Here is a 20,207-nt window from a genome sequence, read left to right as displayed (position 1 = left end):
ATTCGATTTCGGTATAAGTAAATTCTCAAGCATTTGAAGCGCTCTCTTCGTCTCAGATTGATTGTCATTCTTAGGTTTTGCACGGTTTACAATCTAAAATTTCTTTTGTTGTTAATGAATTCCAAGTACTCTCATATAGTCTAATATATTAAGTTAAATATCAATTGTTAAAAATTAGAGTCTCAACTCTAAAAGACCCGTGCGATAGCACGGGTCAAGAGTCTAGTAATTCTCAAATGTTAACCAATAAAAAGAGTGAAAAGACGGACATGTGAGTGCTTGTCTTTTTTCTAGTATACTTTAAAGAATATTGTATTTGTTTGGTACATTTTTTAAAATATATTTTTTGTTGAGGGGAGGGAAAACATGTATCAAAAGATGGAGATTTTTTGGTAAATCGAGAGCACAATGACATAAAAAAGAATTAGAAGACATTGGAGATTCAAGTCTTTGCCAGATACTCATATATATTATTAAAAAATGAAAAAAGAAATACAAAAAAAAAAATTGGGGGGACATAATGTTTACCAGTAAATCTACACAAAGTGTATGTCAACCCAATCAGGTGATACAAACAAAAAAAAAACACTAGTGGATGTCTAAAGTGCAGTGTATGGACCAACCTTCAACACATAACGAATCCAAGAACCAACAACTTACAACAGCAACAAGCATAACGTCTCTTTCGAGCCAAACAGTCCAACATCAAACAGGTATATTGATGAGGATTTTGAAACCTCCCCAAGTTATATAGTACCAAACTTTGTGAAGGTGAGAGATTCGACCGCTAAGATTGATACAGAACCCTTACGCCTGCAACCGACTATGCTGCGACCGTAAGCTTCACGACCATTTCTATCCAAATCCAACAGAAAGCAACTCATAACCAATTGAAGGCCAGATCGAGGGATGATCAATCAATGGGTCTGAGCACCACGAGCACCACCAACACGGTAACACCCGAACACACCGCTCGCAGCAAAGACGAACAACAAGTACATGACCATTTCTCGCCTAGAAAACATGTTACGAAGCACATCCAGTAACAACCACGCTAAGGATGGTCTTGGGGGAACAGAACCACGCGTGAAACACATATCTTGAGAAACCAAAACTGTAAAAGGATATTCAAACACATACATCGACGAATAGATCAACAACTATAACAACCAATGTTTCGATCAACACAAACCATCACCCACCACCAAGAAGAGGCGGATTCTGGATTGTGCCTTCGGATAAAGAACCGACCCTGATGTTGAAGTTGGAGAGCAACAATGGGTTTATATGACAACAATGGACGACCGCCGCCATAGACGACGCTGTAACAACGTTCTGCCATTTTTGAATGGAGAACAAACGGTCATCAGAAAATAGATCGACCATTGTTAAAGAACAACAATCAAACAAGATGTCTCTGCGGGCGACGACACAAAGTTGCAAGAACCTGACCGTTACAAGTTTCACCAACCAAAAAAAAGATCAAAGTACCAGTTCTGACAAAGAGAAACAACAACGGATCTAGATTTGAGAGATCAGTGAAGGGGTGATGCGAAGAAGAGTCTCATCGCACCACTATTGAAGCTACATCTTGAACGGTTTGGTGGAGGTGGAATGGAAGTTTGAGTTTGGGGGTAAGGGGAGAGGCGGCGGAGTCGTATTTTCTTTACTTAATAAATGTAAAGTATCAAAAGATGGAGATCATTTTGCAACAAACAAAGTAAATTTGGTGATTTTTAAATAAGTGATTTTTATTTCGATAAACAAACACAAAATTGATATTTTTTAAATATCTCAAAAATAATCTTTAAATTGAATATCAAAATCAATTTATTAATCCTTAACAAACGAGTTCTATATTTACAATGCAAAACAAAAAGTTCTATATTTAATTTACATTTACTAAAAATTAGTTTTATGATGTTCAAGTGTTTTTATCTCATTCTATTGGATACTATAAAACCACCTTCCTATGATTTTTTTTAGGTAACCCGATGAAATTGACAATTGTTTCAATATTTAGTATAAAGTAAAAATATTAATAAATACATTTCACTTATCAATAATATACAAAAAAATATGGGAGAAATATTTATCCCTGATGCTTAACAAAACACGGGAAAAATATTTTCACTGGACAAGTTAATCCCATCTTTGTCATTTTGTAATATTTTGACATATTTTTAGAATATCAGGTTATCATTTGGTCAAATATCATTTGCGGTACTATAAATTATATGATTATAACAAGTTAGTCTTTTAATATATATTTTTTTTTTTACAAATAAGTCATAAAATATTTGCATTAAGATTAAAAAAAAACACCTAAAAAAGTATTTATAGATCATTCGCCAAATAAGGTCTTACATTGACAACATAAATGGAACTCCGATTTTAAGAGTGACTCAATTCCCTACGACTGAACCTACCTTCATGAACCGTCACTTTGAGTATTTTGAAAATACAAGTAAGTTTTTTTTAGGCTTATTCAATCAGCCGGTCCCTTAACTTAATTGATTGTCTCAATTTGGTCCCCTATGTTTTGCTCCGTCACTAGTTTTAGTCCTTTCTGTTAATTTCTCTAAAAAAAAAGCTAACTTATATACCAATTTGGTCACCTATGTTTTGCTCCGTTCCTATTTTTAGTCCTTTCTGTTCACGTTTTTTTTTAGAGAAACTACCTAATCTGGTAAAGATTAGGTAAAACCTAATCCGGTAAAGATTTGGAATGTTGGAGAGAACCAATAAACTGAGCGTCAAATATTTTAGGGTGAGTACACACGACACGAGAGGTTTTAAACAAATAATTAAATCTTATACATTAATTAAATCTAATGACTGATATGAAAAGTTCCCGTTTCTCACAAAAGATATTAGATAATCATGTCCTCGTGAGCTTAGCTCAGTTGGTATGGACAATGAATAAAATATGCAAGGTTCGAGGTTTGAACCCTCGGCCACCACAAAAAAAAAAAAGATAATCATGTTTAATTTGGTTTGTCATAATTAGAAATCAACAAAATTTACATTTTTAGTTTTAATCAAAATCAAAATTTCATAAATTCATAATTAGCACAGTAAAAATAGAGCGGAAAGACGTGCTCGTGTTTTCGCTAGTGGTAGTAATAAAATTTGTGTTATGATAAAATTGTACATTTTTTTCTAGGGAGATAAAATTGTACATATCGGTGCTTTATTATTGGATCTAATTTAAGGGACCACATATATTTCTGTTTTTGGCATTTAGTTGTTATCCTAAGATAGTGCTATGCATCATCAATATCATCCTATGAATCTGAACACATATTCCGGAACTTCCTTAAATTTTAAGTCAATCTATATACTTTTAATATCTATATTCTATGATCCAAAACCAAACATCTATTTATTTTCTTCTCTCTTATTTGTCACAATTTTTACCATATTAAAAATTCACAAACAAAGATCAAAGAAACAAGAAACTTTGTTGATTTTTTGATCTATTTATTTTCTTCTCTCTTATTTGTCACAATTTTTACCATATTAAAAATTCACAAACAAAGATCAAAGAAACAAGAAACTTTGTTGATTTTTTGATATTAGAGTGTGATCTAATCAAAAAATGGTGAATCCAATAAAAGCAGCAATAGGAGATTTTGTGTTGACTTTTACATGGATGTTTATATCTTCAACACTTGGATTAGTCACAACAGAAATTATGAAAGCTTTTGATCTTCAATTTGTGACATATAATGGTGTTAATTATCCATTTATTATAATTACAACATTGCTAATATTCATAATTATCTTTACTTTTACTGCCATTGGTAATGCTTTGGGTGGTGCAAGTTTCAACCCTACAGGAAATGCTTCTTTCTATGCTGCTGGTCTTGGTTCTGATACTCTTGTCTCTATGGCTATTCGTTTCCCTGCTCAGGTTTTTATTTATTTCAAAAGGGTCTTTTTATTTTTTATTTTTGGATTTTGGATTATGATTTTAGATGATTTATGTTAAGGTGAGTTTCGTATCGGATATGTGTTTGCATCTAACACCGGCACGACACTGATACATGTGATTACATTCAAACAATCATCTTCTCAAATTATTTCTACTGTTGTATCCGGTGTCTATGTCGTGTCAGTTCTTCATAGATCACGATAAATTTCGATGAAATAACGATGACACGGACACTGATATTGTTGAAACTAAAAAAGTGTAGTTTTTGTCAAAATCACGGTGGCATATCGTGATTTTTCCAAATTCATTGTGAATCCGAACATGCACTTAATGTTATAGCCTTATAGGTATGTTGTCAAACCCAATAGGCTGGCTTAGTGAAATTATGTTAGGTCTGCAAGTTAGAAGAATGTGTACTGTATTCAGATACTCTTAAGTTATGTAGCACATACACTTATGATTGAAGGCGTGTTCGGTATCCGATACAGACACGTCAAAATTATTACTTTTGTCGGCATGTCTGGTGTTCGTGTATGTGCTTCATATCTCTTTAGCAGAGATCCTTATAGAAAATATATTACTTGGAGAGATGTCATATCCTTCTTGCTCTCTCGGTCCCAATCTCGATCTGGATTGCAGAGGATACACGTAGATTTCATGGAAAACATAGCCTATGTTGACCTGAAATTTTGCAGTCATCAAGCGTTTTCAGAAATTTCTTTAACCATATGACAATTGTAGTTGCAGGGCTTAACTTGTGACTTGTGTTGGTTTTGTTTTGCTTCTTTATAGAATTTGAGCATCTTATTAGAGAAATTTATATAGATTGAAGTGAATTAACGAGTTATGTTACACAGGCATTAGGTGCAGTGGCTGGTGCTAAGGCAATTAAGGAATTAATACCATCAAAATATAGTCACATGATTGGAGGACCTGCTTTGAAGGTTGATTTGCATACTGGAGCTATTGCAGAAGGAGTGTTGACATTTTCAATCACTTTTGCTGTTCTCTTCATCTTGCTCAGAGGTCCTCGTAGTGAGTTCATGAAGACTTTGTTGATGTCCGTGTCGACCGTAGCTATGATTCTCATCGGTTCTGCTTACACTGGACCATCAATGAATCCTATCCTTGTAAGTGATTCATTTTTTCATTCACCGTTTTTCATGTTATCATTGTTTCCGTATGTGTTTCAGTGTACTGGTTTTCGTATGCTTACATCATCTTATCATGAGGGTGGCCTAAATTCTCTTTTATTCCTTTTTTAATATATTCTGATGTCTTTTTCAAAAAAAAAAAAAAATATTCTGATATGTGCCTAAAGTTTGAAACTTTGAAGTTGTTAATCTGTCTTAGCTACCTTTTTGGTTGTTAATCATGTGGGTGGCCTAATCTGTTTTGCTTATGTATGATATCTATTTGATTTAAGGTTAGAACACTATCTCTCACTTCATAAATAAACCATATTTTCTTGTCGCCGAATAAACTTCACCAAAAAGTCGGAATTTATAGATAAAAAGTGTTTGATGTCTAAAACAATAGACCAAAGTCCAAACTCGCTAATCTCACAATAAGACCCGAGGATAGCATCAATGAGAAGTTTGCAATCAGTCTCAAAATTAGCATGTTGAAATCCCATGATGTTCACCCATTTTATGACTCCAAGTAGTGCCACTGCCTCGCCCTCTTTTACCTGCATAGCCTCATCTGTCCAGGATGTGAAGGCTGCAACAAAACCGAGCCTGCTATGAACTCCTATTAGAAAAACATTGCATTTCACCACCCACGCTTGAGATGGCTTTGTCCAAATAACGTAATCGGTAACAGCCCTTACTACTTTAGCACCGTGAGGTTCCTTAGCGTTCAACCGATATGCACGCAACAAGCAGCTAACATACTCATGTGTTGCTGTAAGTTTCGCCTGGTTCCAAATCCAACTATTCCGGTTTTACCAAATACACTGAATTACCATTTCTAGCTTACTACTTATGTCACTCTCTTCATGAGTACTTATGTCCATCAGAATATGTTTGGAGAGCCAGACTGCAGCCATTTATACATAATCCCCAGCAAAGCAGCCGCTTCCCGCACCTGCTTACTCACTGCAAACTCAAAGAGCACATGGTAATCATCCTCATCTCCATCGTTGCACATAGAACAAGAGGACAGACCCCCTCCTTTTGATTGGAATCTCATTCTAGTTGGTAGGCCTTCTCTACAAATACAAATACGCCTCAAATTCCTTACCTTCGGTGGTGCTTAATTTTCCAGATAGAGTTCCAACCTCCCGGAACCACATTGTGTGATAAATTTAAAATCATAGCCATTCAAACCTTGTATCCGGATTTAATCGTGTCCGCGCCACACATGTCCTCACACAAAATAAAATGGTCCTCCAACACAGAGGGCAACCAGTTTGTTGTGGAATGTCTAGTCCACGAATCAGGCATAGCCTGCATCTTAGAGCCATCACCGATCTTCCATCTACACCCTTGAATCAGGATAGGACGGTCACCTAAAATGAGGGGAAACCTGATCATAGTTTACTATGGCATTGTTCGTTCTAATTTTTTTTAGTTCCATTTGTTTTTGTAATTCTTTTTTCTTGTACGATTGCTATATTTGTCCAACATTAATGTGCCAGCACCTATGCATCTATGCAAATCCTCTTTCTTTATAGTTTGGCTCGGACTGCACTTTCTCAATAGTTTGAGTTAGTTCTGATCTATGTAGCACCAACACTTCAGATTGAAAACATGTAGTTAGTGTTGACACACAGTTTTATCGAATATTGATGCCATGGAGGATATCGGTGGCGGTTTTCGGACTCGCGGCAATGGTAAATGTCAGCCGATATGGTGGGTTTTCCCACTATAATCTGCTATGACGGTGCCACAAAGCGGCCGGTATGGCAGGATTTTGGCTATCCACCATGGACAACACTGCTGACAAAACATGACACCAACATAGTAATTAGATTCAATCACTTCTGTTTTCTTAAATTACCGTCAATATTTACAAGTTAGTGTCGTGCATGTATGCTGTATCTGTGTCAGTATGATATTGGTACACTGGTGGCAAATTTTCATCCTCTTCCTCCTCTATCGTGCACAAGGAAAAAGTTCCAAAGCGATATACTGTTAACGATAGCATTATCATCAAGTGTCAACTGTAAACTATCGACAGTATGTTTCTTTTACTGCCGTGTTATACAGGATATATCAGGATTTCCTACTCACATTAATTTTTATTGTCTTTAAAAAAATCCTAGATGAACTACTCTAATCTTGCTTTAATTTGGCTATGATTAGTTTCACGGCAAACATCTTACCTACAACTACAAACTTCATAACCATTTCATTGAATGTCATTGGTATGGTAGATGTAAATCTGTTAGCTTGAAAGAAAGCATGCTATGATTGACTTTCTAATAGTCAATATAGCAATCAATAATTAAGTCTTACTCCATGCATTGTAGCTTACTTCTTTGAAGTTCTCGTGATTTTAATCGTTCTCATGATGATAATCCTTAATCCTTTTGACAATTTTTTGCTTGTGATCATTACCATTTGATGATAATATAAGTTCCTTTTGGGGTGTACCGTGCATAGATGTACGAGGAATCATGGTTAGCGGTATCATACAAAACATGCGAGACGTATCTTGATTTGATATTAAATTGAATCAAAAAGATACAAATCTCTTGTGTGAGTGTCTATTTTGAACATGAATCTCATCTTGAATCCCGATTCACTACAATGAATAATCACCTATTTAGTGTAGCCTATCACGATGTTTCTGTCAATTTTGTATAACCAGTAGCTTTTCTTTTGTCATTAGATCTATGACTTGAATTATTCAGACGTTAGGTCGATAGAAATCTCTAGTGTTTCTATTTTGAACACGAATGTCATCTTAAATCCCGATTCACTACAATGAATCATCACCTCTTTAGTGTAGCCGACCACTTTATTTTGTCAATTTTGTATAACCAGTAGCTTTTCTTTTGTCATTAGATTTATGACTCGAATTATTCGGACGTTAGTAGCTGAAAAATAAGCTTATATTTGCTATATCCATTATTTTTATTGATAATATATCTTACGATTCATTATAATTTTCGATTCACAATTCAAAAAATAGGTCTTTGATTCGCAATTTGAATCTCTATTTGATAACCATGTTAATGATTGGTATACTTTTTATTTTTGCAGGCATATGGTTGGGCATACTTAGACAACTGGCACCACACATGGGATCAATTTTATGTTTACTGGATTTGTCCATTCATTGGAGCAATACTTGCTGCTTGGATGTTTCGTGCTGTTTTCCCGCCACAACAAGTGGTAAAAAAACAGAAAAAGCGTAAAGAGGCATAGTAAATAATGGTTCCTATACAAGCTGTTATTAATAAGTAACTTTTTTTTTAGTATAATCACTTTTTCTTGTAAAATCACTTCTTGTTCATTCTCGTGTATTTTGCTGCTTTATAGGACTTTAGCTTTCATCTGATAATATAATTTTGTTATCAGGTCCATTTCATGTAATAGAATGATTCAATAATTTTGAAACAATTTAATTCAGATCTCTTTTCCATCAATGAAAGCATTTTGTAATTTGTTCAATAGTTTTTGTTATTTCTTTGGTGTGTTGAATTTGCAAGTTATATACTCCCTCCGTTTCATTATAATCGTCCTTTAAGGATTGTGCTAGTTCTTGAAGAACCGACTAGTTTGGTTGATTTTAATGGTAAAATTATTATCTATTACTAAAACCCTTATATTAATTGTAGTTAGTGAAGTAATTAATTATATTAAAACGGAGAAAAAATGTTAGAGTGACAATTAAAATAGACGGAGAGAGTAATTTGGGACCCGGTAAAATTATGTGATCACTAGAGTAAAGGAGGGGCAAACGTAACAACCACCGAAAATCTACCACCACCGTAACTTATATAATTATGTTGATTTTTCGCTGGTTGTTATGGTGGTGGATTTTTCAGTGGTGGTAGATTTTTTAGTTGTAAATTACGGTGGTTATATAAGTTGATAAATTATAGGTACGTTTTGATGGACATTATGCACTTGTTAGACAACAACCCCTTAAAGGAAGGGTAAAACAAGGAAGACAACATGCAGGCGAAATAGAGGTTTGGACGCTTATAGAATTCAGTGTTGCTCATGTTTTACAAGATATGATAACTTATAAATATGATCATATTAAAACTCGTTAAGAAATATTCATAACTACGATTACGGAGGAACAATACCTAAATCAGTCCATGCTTCATAATCTTTTCTTAAGAACCTAACTAATTTAATCATTAAAATCAACATAACTATCATTTTCTTAAAAATCGTGCTCAATTCAAAGATGACCACGTTTAATTTGAGACGAGGGAGTAACTCTTTTCTCTTTTTAAATAAACTTCATATCTAGCACGGGGACCAACTAATCCGAAGAATTCAATCTTATCGTTCACTTACAAAGCCTATTTAAAACTAAATGAGTGATCCACAAAAACCGACACCGAAAAATCGAAAATCGAATCCGAGACAATGAGACAAAGCAAATCTAACTCCTCTTAGAATAATCAAAGTGCATCATTTTCACTTCCCATTGTCATTTTTCGAATCCATAAAACGTCGTCGTTTTTCTTCATTTCACTTTAACACAACTAAAACCACTCACTTCAAACTACCTAACAAAACAGTTAAATCCACCACCGGGAAATTCCGTTACCGGTCACCACCGCCGGGGATATTCCGTTACCAATCACCACCGTCAAAATGGACCTCGAAACCACCAAAATGCTCAAAAACTCCGGCCATCCACCATCGCCGGAGTCATCATCTTCCTTCAGCGACAAGTTCTACCAAATCCGCGGCGCGTTTCTAATGCTCGCACTTCCTCTACTCCTCGTTACACTCATACTCTACATCATGCCTTCCACTTCTTCGAACGAATCCATTGAAGATTATGCTCTCACGCATCGGAAGATTTCGCCTGATCGGAAAATTTCTGATTCGTTTGCTGTTGTTTTTGATGCTGGAAGTTCTGGTAGTCGTGTTCATGTTTTTCGGTTTGATCGGAATCTTGAGCTTGTGAAAATTGGTAATGATCTCGAGGTTTTCGTGCAGGTTTGTGTAACCGGTGATTTTCGTTTTTTAATGAATCATAATCTATGAAGCACTGACACATATACGACGGTGGCACTGACACTTTGACACGAGTAATTTGAGAAAATGACATAATTGAATATAATCGCATGATAGTGACACCAAACACTGACACTAAAATGTTGACACTGATGGTAATTTGAGAAAATAACATAATTGAAACGTTGATAAAAAATGCTATAGAGATCGTAAGTATCTGCGATGAATGTTGTTAGTTTTGATGTAACTCAATGATTTAGATTTATGTAGAAACTTTATAGAGATGATTTATATAGTATAAGCTTTCAATTCAAGTATGGATTTTGTAAAATTTACGTATATGATATGATAATAAGCAACAAGCATATGGAGATTAATAGCAATGTTTGATGTGTCTTTAAGGTCTAGCTCAACGTATTAGATGTAATCGTTAGTCACAATAGTCAGTTACACTAGTTAGTTAATTAGACTTGTTACTTATTCTAATGGGATGTATAAGCATTGTTGTATCCCTCATCTAGTGCTACAAACAAAGCTGAGATTGTTAGGCTGGATATTGTTTGTAGTTACGTAGGTTCAAATCCGGGATCTTCGCTGTGTGTGTGTGAGTTTTCAGGCGGTGTTTGTCACTCAATCTACAAAAAGAGAAAAAAGAACAATGTTTGATGTATTTAAGTTGTTTTGGTGGGCTCAAGTTGTCGCATGAGATTTAAGAACATTTATTCATTTTTACTCCAATGCAAGAATCATAGTTGTGTTGTTAATTTACGTTAAGGGGTCTCACAATTCATCACTTTTTGGCCTTATAACTGTTTCAGTATAAGAACTGTTCCTAAAATTAGTAATATTGGCTCTATGTAGTAATTTGAACAAATAGCCGCGATACGCTATTTAGTACTGGCTATAGAGGCACGATAGCATTGTAGCGTAGCAGAGTTTAAACAAATCACTATTTTCTGTGATCTATGATTGACTACACTGATTAAATTTTTTTTAACACTACATTGAAGGTATGCTCCAAGTTGTGCAATACTATCTAAGCAATGTAATTTGATCCTTCCTTTAATGTGTTCCAATGCCTGTGTGTTGTGTCTAAACATACATGATTTTGAGTTTTGAGTACCTTCCATTAATCAAACATAACATTTTTTAATTGAATAATATATTCATCCTTAATCAGTTAAACCACTTGCAAGAAACTTATGGTTAAGTAAATTTTGATATATTTAATTGAAGAAAATGTGATATATGTGTTTGGGGTTCCTCAATTTTTAGTCAGTTTTTCTCCAGGTAAAGATTTGAAGGATTAAATTCTAAATTAAACATATTTTTTTCAACCAAATTTTTTATTTTATCTTTCAAATGTAAAACATGATTCTATTAACTAGTGCTAACAATTTTTATTGTGTTACAGATAAAACCTGGTTTGAGTGCTTATGCACAGGATCCACAACAGGCAGCAAAATCTCTGGTTTCTCTTTTGGATAAAGCGGAAAGTGTTGTTCCTATGGAGTTTCGCTCCATGACACCTGTTAGAGTTGGGGTGCGTATAGTTTTTATTTATAATTTTTTTATTCATATGAATTATATGTATCCTAATGAAATGATGCTAATGCAGGCAACTGCAGGATTGAGGGCTTTGGAAGGGGATGCTTCTGATAGGATCTTGCAAGCGGTAAATATTGCTTGGTGATATTCAGCATTCTAATGTTGCTTTCTAACATACACTCAAAATTCTAATGCTGCTTTCATGATTTGTTAATGTAAGGTCCGAGATTTGCTTAAGCAAAGAAGTACTCTAAAATCCGAGCCTAATGCTGTTGCTGTGCTAGATGGAAACCAAGAAGGTGCTTTTCAATGGGTATGTTTCATGAAATTATTGCTGATTGGCTTTATAACTTTTAAATGCATTTAGAAATTAGGTTAGATGAGGATTGACAATCTTTTAGTGACATCAATCCAATGCTGTCAATCACGGATTGCGGAAAATAGTCGTCGTTCAAATTACGCTATGCTACAGTGTTATAGCTGCTACTTGACAACACCTTGTACTAAATTGCGTGTCGCGGAACAATAACAGTTCGCTCAAATTCTTCTGTGCTATACCGCTAAAGTGCCGCTACAGCTGCTATTTGACAGCACTGCATAGATCAGAATCAGATAGCTTCCAATTCGTAATGGTTTTGATAGTGTCTATCTCTGTGACTAGTTGGCTAGAAATACTATTAATAATACTCGTCCTTCCCCCATATTATGAATATAACAATGCTTGTGCTTGGAGGAATTATATGAGAGTGAGGGTTCTGATGAATGTTCATGAACCTTTGAAGAAAAGCTGGAGTTTTGAAAGGATTGAAGATGGCACGGTGACCGTCCATTTCAAGTAGAGAAGGTTAGAAATTTTTGTTTTGTATGTGGTGTTCTGGGCCACACTGAAGCTTTCTGTCCTAAGAAAGTTTAGCCAGGCTACGAGGAGGTAGAGTAGAGAAAGGATGGCGTCACTACCAGAGCGCCAGCCACAACTAACAGATGGCTACAAGGTGATCATGTCTACGCCGGAGGAAGAAACGTAGGAGCCGGAAACAATAATGGCATTACTGTTAATTCTCAAACTGAAGGGGGAATACTATAAATTAAGTGGCAGACACAACCGCCTCGCAACCATCTGTTAGTGGCGGCGCTGCTCCCTGAACCTCCAAGGTGCGCCCTCAGATAGTGACCCCATCCTTTCTCTACCTGCACGTAGCCTGGCTCAACTTTGTTAGGACAGGACTTCAGTGTGGCCCAGAACACCACACACAACAGAAATTTCCAAACTTCTTATACTTGAAATGGACGGTCACCGTGCCACCTTCAATCCTTTCAAAACTCCAACTTTTCTTCTAAGGTTCATGAACATTCATCGCAACCTTCACTCTCATAAACTCTTTCCAAGCACCAACATTGTTATATTCATCATATTTGATAAACTTTCCAATGCGACTGCCCTCCAAAATTCCAATGTGCTCCGTCATGAATCCAAAGGGAAGCTGATGGATTTGAGTCCGTATTTCCACAGCATCCGGAGGCACTGTCTGAGTTTCCTCCTCAAAAGCCAGCTTCAAAATCAGCTTGAAGTTGTCAATCAGCCAAGGACCACTCTGAAAAACTCTTTCCATGTCCCAAAGTCGAATACCAAAACGATTCTGACAGGGTGCCGTGGTCATTCTGAATTACTGGAATCAAGTTTTTGAATGCTGATTTGAACCCCTTGATTATTACCTTACGCAGTATACCACCAATCGGGGTAATTCTGTATTTACATCGTCCCTTTGACTACCAGTAAAACAGATCGAGAAATTCGCCAAGAATCAGGGGTAGTAAACAGCAGGAGGCAATGACTTTGAACATATTGTTTTCGAGATTTGATTTTTAATAACAAAAGACACCCGAAAGGACAGAGATTTTAATCAGGAGGTATTAACCAAATTGAAACTTTCTTCTTACCCTCAACAAGCATCAGACTGCACATGCCCATTCATCATAACTTCCACCCTTCAGTTGTACCTGGGTTATGATGTTTCCTGAGTTACTAGACTACAGATCATATGGAGAGATCTGTTTCTTTGATTGAGAGTTGAGAACCACTTTCATTCTTAATGTTTTTATCATCTATCTTGCTGCCTTCAACCTTTTCGTCTTCCATAAGGAAATAGGATGAGGCAGAATTGCGTACTTCTATTGATGCACAAAGGCATGATTATGTACACAATTTACAGCTGGTTCTACATCAGGCTAATTACAACAAATGTCTCAACAAATCATCTAAAGATAGAAAGTTGTCTAAATGGAATTGGAAGCAATTGAAAGCAAATATTCACTCCTTAAAGGCAGTAAATAAAATATCAACATAATCTGATCTAATTACTTATTTTGTAATTTTCCAATGTCCTAATAGAGAAGTAATCAAATAGCAACCAAATATTGTAGAAGACAACAATATATTTTCATGGTAAATAGACAAATTGCAAGATAGTGAAACAATAGAATTCAGGATTCCAGTTTTGAGAATCATCTAGACCAAGAAAAGGGGGCCATTAAGCCAACTGAACTTAATTATTGCACTAATGGACCAAGCCAAATTGTTTTTTGCATGTGGGTTCTTCTAGCTTAAGCATGGAAAATAAGCAATGTTTTTCAAGCAAGCCCATTTTTTTAACTTAATAATCAAAGCCCGAGTACCTAATAGAAAGGAGAAAGTATGGAGAACAATCTGTCTTAGAACACACAGATAAAGCTCCACATTTCAAGGAAAAATATTTGTTGGGAATGCCTGGAGATGGCAAGAGAGGATGCATGTGCAAGCAAGGATTAGGAGACAAACCAAAGTTGCAGAACTGGCTTGCTTTTCCAGAAAATTGGAGGTGGCGGATTACATATGTTTTATGTTCATTTTCCCAATGGGGAGATCCCAGGGGTAGATGATTTTGTTTTAATGGAAAGTGATTTAAGTTGTAAAATTTTAGGGGAAGCGGTATTGTTAGGACAAAGAATAAAGGGTAGTTAGGATTAAATAGGGTAGTTGATTAGTTCAAAGAAATACATCTAGTGAATATAGTGGCTCTTCTATTGTAAAAAGGGGAAACCCTTGGAAGAGCATCTTCTTATAGGAACTCCTATTTATTAGGAGACAAATATGTTCTCTATATCTGTATTGGAAGTAAAGAAAATGGTAATCTGGAAAGCTTGAGATCTGACCTGTCATTTCAAGTTGTTAAGATACAGGCCCGGCCCTTGGCATGTGCAAGGTGAGCTACGGTGCCGGGCCTCGCAATCTTAGGAGCCTCAAAAATAAATAGATTAATATAGCACTCAAAAGTGTTAGATATATAAAATAAAATATAAAAAATCAATAGATATATTGGAATAGTTTAGTAGTAAAATAGAATGCACTTGAGTCATCGGTCTTGAGGTTCAATCCCGAGAATTTGTGTGAATTTGAACCAAATATAAAAGTCTCAATTACATACACAACTACTAGGCCATTACAACTTAAAATGCATTTCAAAATTATCTATGAATGTAGAAAACTATTATATATCTTGAATTTTTTGTCATCTATTTTCATTAACAAGCACGTCTTTAGTAAAAATAATTGCTAATTTTAATTTCGGTGGCTAATAACCATTATAAGAGTGTTATTTTCAATTTAAATAAAAGATTAATCTCTTAAAAATATTGTGCGTTTTTTTTTATTAGGGGCCTATTTTTACTACGAGAGCCGAGCCTCCAGTTTTATAGGGACGGCCCTGTTAAGATACACCGACACAGTTCATATACCATCCTAGTAACTAAAGCCATACATTGCATAGAAACATTTTTGGAGCATTTATTTTGTCTTACGATTGCTTTTTGTTTTATTTTAGGTGACTATTAACTATCTATTGGGAAAGTTGGGAAGAGATTATTCAGAAACTGTTGGGGTGGTTGATCTTGGAGGCGGATCTGTTCAAATGGCATACGCCATCTCAGAGACAAGTGCTGCCGAAGCTCCAAAAGTACCTGATGGAGGAGAACCCTATGTCAAGGAGATGTTCCTAAGGGGAAGAAAATATTACCTCTATGTTCACAGGTTTTTCTTCTTAAGCTGTTGACATGGCAATTTGAGATTTTATGTTTTTTCAGGATATGGTATCAAGTTACTGTTGTAATGTTTACCGTGATTTTCAGAGTGATAAATGCTCTGCAATTCAATTTCATCTTCCATGGTCACTAATTTTTAATATTTTGATTTCAGTTACTTGCGCTATGGTTTACTAGCAGCTCGTGCAGAGATTTTAAAGGCTTCTGATGATTTTGGAAACCCTTGCATCTTAGCTGGCTATGATGGTAAATATAGCTTTTGCTTTCTTTATACCAGATTCTGAGTTGATGCCAGAAACAAATAGTATTTTTCTTAAATATAATTTTTTTTATCTTTAGGATCTTACAAGTATGGAGGAAAGTCATTTAATGCATCATCCTCCCCTTCTGGCTCAAACTTGAATGAATGCAAAAGCATAGCTCTTAATGCTCTCACAGTTAATGAATCAACTTGTGCACATATGAAGTGTACTTTTGGTGGGATATGGAATGGTGGCGGCGGCGATGGACAGAAGAACCTTTTTGTCGCTTCATTTTTCTTCGACCGGGCTGCTCAGGTATTCTATTACTAAAGTCAATCTTTAGTCCAAATAATTATATTAATCCCTTGATTTAATGCAACAACATTGCCATGCTAATGATCATACTATTTATTCCTAGGCTGGTTTTGCTAATCCAAAGTCACCCGTTGCAAAAGTTCGTCCTGTGGATTTTAAGAATGCTGCAAAACAAGCTTGTCAAACAAAACTCGAAGATGCCAAATTGACGTATCCATTTGTTGACGATGGGAACCTTCCATATTTATGCATGGATCTTGTATACCAGTATACATTGCTTGTTGATGGATTCGGTATGTTTTGTTCTGGTTTTGGAACAGTTGTGCACGACGATGATGCTTTTTCGCAAAATCTATGAAATTATCTTCCTGCACTGATTTCTTTCCCTTTGTTGGCAGGCCTTGATCCATTGCAGGATATTACATTAGTGAAGCAAGTTAAATATCACGATTCTCTTGTTGAAGCTGCATGGCCCCTAGGCAGCGCCATAGAAGCTGTATCATCTATACGATGACACAAGTATAAGAACCAATGCCTTAAAATTTTGGAACATGAGTTTTATCAGGACTTCAAGAGTTCCTTGAAGGAGAAATTACCGTCATTCATGATGATCAGAATCACAATCAGGTAAAAATTCGACTGTAAATGAGCCTACACTTAAAGAACAAACTATAGAAGATGGCTTCATTATTTTCCATTTGTAATTATTTTGCAGCTTTGAAATACTAATTTATATTCATTGTGTTTGTGTATTTTTTGTAGTCTTCAGAGATGAATGTAGTGATCAATGTAACATCCCTGGAAACTTTCATTCTATTTAAAGAAAGAAAAAAAAATTATTTATTGATTAGCTAAGCTTAATGTGTGTTTTCTTATCTTGATATCATGGGCTTCTGATACCTCTAGTCAGTTAGGTTTTACATAATTGACTAAAGTCACATCTTAAATACAAATATAAATAACAAAAATTAATTGCAGGAGTATAACTTGTTGCTCCAACACATTTGTGGAACCCAAAAAAAAAAAAAAGAGACTATTTGGGAGAAACTTTTCTTGCCTCCAAGATAATTTTAGATGTACGCTTTTGTAAAAAGTACAATTTTTGTGTTATTCGATAATGTACCTTTAAAAAAAAAATTATAGTTTGGAAGTACACTTCCAAAACATGTGATTTTAAGAAAATGTGGACTTAAAATCAAGAATTTAGATCTTTTAATGTGAGTAATGTGGACTTAAAATCAAGAATTTAGATATTTTAAAGTGAGTAATGTGTAGAGTAAAAAAAAAAAAAATTAAAGAATTGTTATTTTAACAAACTTGGGATTTGTTGATTTGTTATGATGTGCTTAAAGTATTTACGAAAGTGATGGTTACTATAAAACTTGAGATGGATTCGTGAATTCGGTAACTTCAAATCTCACATCAATAAAATTTAGAATCGTGGAGTAAGTATTAGTGTCAACTAATAACCAAAATAGCCACAAGCAACAACAACAACAATCTAGATCCAATCTAGAAACCAAGTGTAAAGCAAAATCACAGTCGAATAAAAAAATAAACAAGAGGGTAGAGAAAAGAAAACAACACACCAAGAAATCTTTACCCAGTACGGTCCAACAATGACCTACTCTAGAGGAGAGATTGATCTCTTCAATCCGGTATCAATGAGTTCTTTACAAAGAGATGCAAAATGGTTCGAAGAAATTAGCTTCAACAAGCTATCCAGTAACAAACATGATTTCTAGCATTTTTCCAATCTTCTCCCAAGAACTAGAGACTCAATGATTTCACTCACCCAAAATGTTTTTCAATTATTTCTCACTCTAGAATCTAACCCCCAAAAGAGAATCAACCCATAGCCTTTGATTTTTTAAAGATCTTCTCTTTTGGTTTTCCAAGACTCACCCAAGTTGCTCACAAAGACTCTTCATTAATGTGTTTCCCGACCCCATGAATCTCTCCCTAAAAGGCACCAACCATCTTCCCAAGAGCCCCCTCTTTTGGTTCTCCAAGATTCACATCTCAAAGTTTTGAACCTCACCCAAAGACCCTCAACCTTTAGTATCTAAATACCTTAAAAGTTCTCTCCTTTGGTTTCCATGATATTCACCAAGCTTGCTCAAAAAATGGGTCAAAGAGTGCTTAAATAGCATTTCAGATCCTTTCAAAATCGTGCCCAAATTTTTCAGTTCGTACACAATACAAGTAAACGTTATCCAAAATCGTGCCCCGATTTCTACAAATCGTGGGCCGATTATTGTTGAACCAAAATGAATTCTCGAAATCGTACCACAATTTTGCTGAAACACAAACATCAAATTTTTAGTCAAAATCAACAAAACTTGTAAACAATATATTATTAAACATTGATGAACTTAAATATTTTGAATCACTTATTCTTATAGCTTATTAGGTATTGCCATCACTTAACCTAATTTTCCCCTCTAATTCTGTTGCATTAATTGCTAATCCTCTAAACCCTAAAAAAAATTCCCTCCTTCTATATGTTCAATTTGAAATTTGCCTTGCCTATTTTTACGTTCCATCCACTTCCTATGCATTTATTAAGGCATGGTTTTAGCATTATTAGTTAGCTCTTCCATGATATTTGCACTTTAAAATTCAAGACGTAGTTTGCTTTTAAAACCGTAGGTTAGCTATTTCCAAAGCAATTACACGTAGCTCTTCACCCTCCCGCTCTTCAATTAACCTTAGGTTACATTTTATCATTATGCAAAGATCTTCAGCTCATAACACCCGTGCGGCGCACGGGTAATCAATCTAGTTGTTATTTAATTTAAAATTGTAGTTTTTTTTTGCTGATCCCACTTACTTGTTTTGATTTTGTTGAACCTCAGTCTTTTCAAGTTTTTCAACTCCTTAATTGCTCTTAATTGCTAATGTATCTATCACTTTATATTTGCACCTTACTTCTTTTGAATTCAAAACCACTAATGACAGCTTTTTCTAACATAATCTATGTATTTTCTTTAGTCTATGCTTGTATTTATTAGCTAATTCATCATGATTGCATGCTACTACTATATTGTTAAGAATTTGTCCACGTTGATTAATAATTAAATCAAATTATTTGAATTTTGTGTCAAAAGCTACTTTACCTACCATCTCTTTTGTTTTTCTTTCCAAAACTAAAAAAAAATAGGAAAACTAATCTTTGTATATAATATATTACGTACTTAATTGGATCTTAGCAATAAATATAGGATTAGACTTCCGTATGACCTATTGATATACCTAACTATGCTTCAAATTAACCTTCAAAGATATTGATAATTATGATAAACTTTACACCCTCCGGTCACAAATATAAACAAAAATTCATATTTTAGATTCATTCAATAAATGGTGTATAAATGGTGTATGTTGTCTACAATAAAGACCACATACATCATTTATTGAATGAATCTAAAACATATGACTTTTGCTTATATTTGTGACCGGAGGGTGTATATAATGATTTTATACTCATTAACTGACTTGAAAACTGATTGTTTTATAAATAATAAAGGTAACTATCATGAGTTACATATAAATATATCTTTCTCTATTTCTCTTTTCTTAAATCTATATATTATCAACATAATTAGTGATTTTGGTCCTATACTTTTTTCTTCATGATTTAGACCTTGTTTGGATTGAACTTATTTTGAACTTATGAAAAAGAGTTCATGCAAATAAATAAGTTTTTATCTTAATTCATAAGTTTTCAATAACGAAAATTGTACCTTTATAAACTGTTTTTTCATAAACTACAGTAACAAACTTATAAATAATTTATAAAAGCATATTTACTTGCATTAACTGTTTTGCATAAGCACTAAAATAAACTAATACAAACAAGGCCTTAATACTAAATAGTTTTATTTTCACTCACGTCTCATGCACGCACGGATAGATATGAATGATGCACTAAAT

General features: G+C 34.7%; 2 protein-coding genes across 3 annotated transcripts; both read left to right on the top strand.

The window, feature by feature from the left end:
- Positions 1–3,238: 3,238 nt before the first annotated feature.
- Positions 3,239–8,559, top strand: LOC146913738 (aquaporin SIP1-1-like). Its single transcript, XM_085716951.1, has 3 exons — positions 3,239–3,916; positions 4,795–5,067; positions 8,149–8,559. Exons 1-3 carry the CDS (start codon positions 3,602–3,604, stop codon positions 8,311–8,313), a joined length of 753 nt encoding a protein of 250 aa, XP_085573077.1. The 5' UTR covers positions 3,239–3,601; the 3' UTR covers positions 8,314–8,559.
- A 1,045-nt stretch (positions 8,560–9,604) lies between these two features.
- LOC146913737 (apyrase 2-like) lies at positions 9,605–17,126 on the top strand. Of its 2 annotated transcripts, XR_015013795.1 has the most exons (10): positions 9,605–10,074; positions 11,507–11,635; positions 11,711–11,767; positions 11,861–11,953; positions 15,498–15,703; positions 15,869–15,960; positions 16,054–16,271; positions 16,375–16,564; positions 16,670–16,898; positions 17,034–17,126. XR_015013795.1 is itself a non-coding variant. In XM_085716950.1 (9 exons), exons 1-9 carry the CDS (start codon positions 9,724–9,726, stop codon positions 16,783–16,785), a joined length of 1,452 nt encoding a protein of 483 aa, XP_085573076.1. In that variant the 5' UTR covers positions 9,605–9,723; the 3' UTR covers positions 16,786–17,126. The 2 variants fall into 2 exon arrangements, 1 of the variants encoding a protein (XP_085573076.1); XM_085716950.1 differs by having other exon boundaries at positions 16,670–17,126.
- Positions 17,127–20,207: the final 3,081 nt, after the last annotated feature.

The sequence above is a fragment of the Medicago sativa genome, chromosome 6 (genome assembly GCF_051527215.1).
Source record: "Medicago sativa cultivar Bolivia chromosome 6, Bolivia_mono, whole genome shotgun sequence".
In the NCBI taxonomy this organism is placed as follows: domain Eukaryota; kingdom Viridiplantae; phylum Streptophyta; class Magnoliopsida; order Fabales; family Fabaceae; genus Medicago; species Medicago sativa.
This window is presented reverse-complemented; position numbering and strand designations above follow the sequence as displayed.